A 2,043-nucleotide genomic window follows, 5' to 3' on the forward strand; every position below is an offset into this window, starting at 1 on the left:
CGCCCGGCGTGTGCGTTCATTTTAAAGAGAAATGATGTAAAATATTTTGTGCGTCATTAAAAAAATTAAACGCAAGCAAAAGAGAGAGCCCATTCAAAGTTTCGCGTCAAAAGCATTCACAAGCATAAAATCAATCTGAAAGTATAATAGTTTGGTACACTACCTGAAAGGGTAACGATTCCCCTGGGCTGAGGCTGAAACCGCAAATATTTGTTACAAAAGTCAGCAGATTCAAGAGCCAAAAACAAAACATTGCCCAAAAAATAGCCTGCTGTTTGGCCCACAGAATTGCATGTGGAAGCATAGCCCACGTTTTCCCGGGATAACATAGTTAATGCCCAACCGTCCACAGCGATGTCCTGAGTGGCGGCCAGAAATTCAAACAAGAAGAATGCCACAGTGAGAGCAACCACATCGGGTGTTCTGCCATCAGTATTTCCGAGCAAATGGTCCACTTGAGTGGATAAATATATCATGAAGAGTCCTAGTATGTATTGAGTAGGGACAAGCCAGGACTTTCGACGACCGAAGTTCTTAAAGTAGACAGCATCAACCAAGGGCGCCCAGAGCAACTTAAGACTGAAAGGCCAGAAGACAAAACTGAAGAAAGCCTGGTCTGTGTAGCTAACATTTTTGCTCTGCAAAATGAGAGGGATGCTTCCGGCCAGGCCTAAGGGAATGCCCTGGAGCACGTAAAGAAAGAGCAGTAACAAAATGCTACTTAGTTCGGCTCGGTAGCTCCGCGGAGCTTTTGGGAAGTCACCGGGGCTGCCATCCCCAAGAAGAGCTTCTCGGTCCCCCTCCCCGCCCACAGAGTCAGAGTGACTGTCATCCCAGGCGCCCGGCGGCAGCGGGCCAGTCTTCATATCCAGAGCGTGGCTGAACATGCCTGGCCGCCGCTGCCGACTGCTGTCCTTGTGGGAGATGGTCGGTGACATATCAGAGACGACTCAGAGCCCGGTCTATGGTGGCCTGGCGTTTTGGATCAATCTAGTCCCGGGTCCAAGGCAGCGGCTCTGGACCAGGGTCTCGGGGGCTCACCGCCAGGAGGGCGGACGCGGGGAGACTGCTCGCTGTTCTGCAGCACGGATCCAGATTCCCCTGCCGGTGGCCCAGGCAAAGCCAGGGTCGCTGCCCCGAGGAGCTGCTTCAGGGAGTCCGGCAGCCGCGCCGGGCTCGAGGCTGGCGGAGCGGGCCGTGGCGCTGCGATGGTGGCGGGCTCGCAACTGCGGCCGGACCCGAACGCCCGCCTGCCCGCCCGCTGCCAGGAGGTCTCCGCTGCCCCAGCAGCCCGCGCCCTGCTCGGCCGACAGCGGTGGTACAGGATGACTTCCTGCCTCGCGCTTCGGGAAGTGGTTCCTTTCCCAAATAAGTCCCCCGCCCGCCCCCTTTCCAAGCCAACCAATCAGGGCCAGCTCCGGTGGTGGCGTTACCGAACGACGTTTGCTAGGAACCATTAATTCCCTCGATTCTGACGCCAAGGGAGGAATAACGCCTGCGTACCGTGCGTCTAGGATGAAGCGACGCAAATGCCGGGATTTCGGTTGCGCATGCGCTCGCGTGGAACTCGTGGGCCTAAGCTATTGGGCTCTCGTCGCCACGTGAGGAAAGTTTTTTTTGTTTTTTTTTTTCTTGCGGGACTGGCCCATTCCCTGGTAATATTGTGCAGGGTCAGAGGCTGCAGTGAGTTTAGGAGAGTTTGTCTTTGTGTTTATTTAATTCAGTACAAAACTTCCCGCTGGAGGTTCCCGTAACTCCTCTGCCCTGTGGGCCCGCCAGAAAGGTTAGGACTCTTTGATATCAGGATGCAGGCGGCTTCGTGCCCGGCTAAATGGAAACACGGTTATCTTATCCACAGAACGAATGAGGCGGTCCGATTGCCCCGATGTGATGGAATAAGTGTAGGGGACCGCTAGGTACACAGGGTGAATGAGATGAATTTCAGTCTGCTGCATCATATTTTTATGCCATGGAAACTTCTTGAAGCCACCATCCTTGGCATCCACAGTTATGCATTTTAAGTGACTTCCCTTTCTTTTCTTT

The 2,043-nt window shown here is 53.8% G+C and overlaps 1 protein-coding gene across 3 annotated transcripts in view; it reads right to left on the bottom strand.

Moving 5' to 3' along the window:
* Positions 1 to 1,347, bottom strand: part of Slc33a1 (solute carrier family 33 member 1) — a 15,872-nt gene extending 14,525 nt beyond the window's left edge. For 2 of the 3 annotated variants that reach the window (XM_005344058.2, XM_005344057.2), the window contains exon 1: positions 164 to 1,347. In XM_005344058.2, coding sequence (XP_005344115.1) covers positions 164 to 938 — 775 coding nt within the window. In that variant the 5' untranslated portion in view covers positions 939 to 1,347. The remainder of the gene's footprint in view (positions 1 to 163) is intronic. The other variant, XM_026782078.1, reaches the window with a different exon arrangement.
* Between the last annotated feature and the right edge of the window lie 696 nt (positions 1,348 to 2,043).

Source organism: Microtus ochrogaster, chromosome 1 (genome assembly GCF_000317375.1).
Source record: "Microtus ochrogaster isolate Prairie Vole_2 chromosome 1, MicOch1.0, whole genome shotgun sequence".
NCBI lineage: Eukaryota > Metazoa > Chordata > Mammalia > Rodentia > Cricetidae > Microtus > Microtus ochrogaster.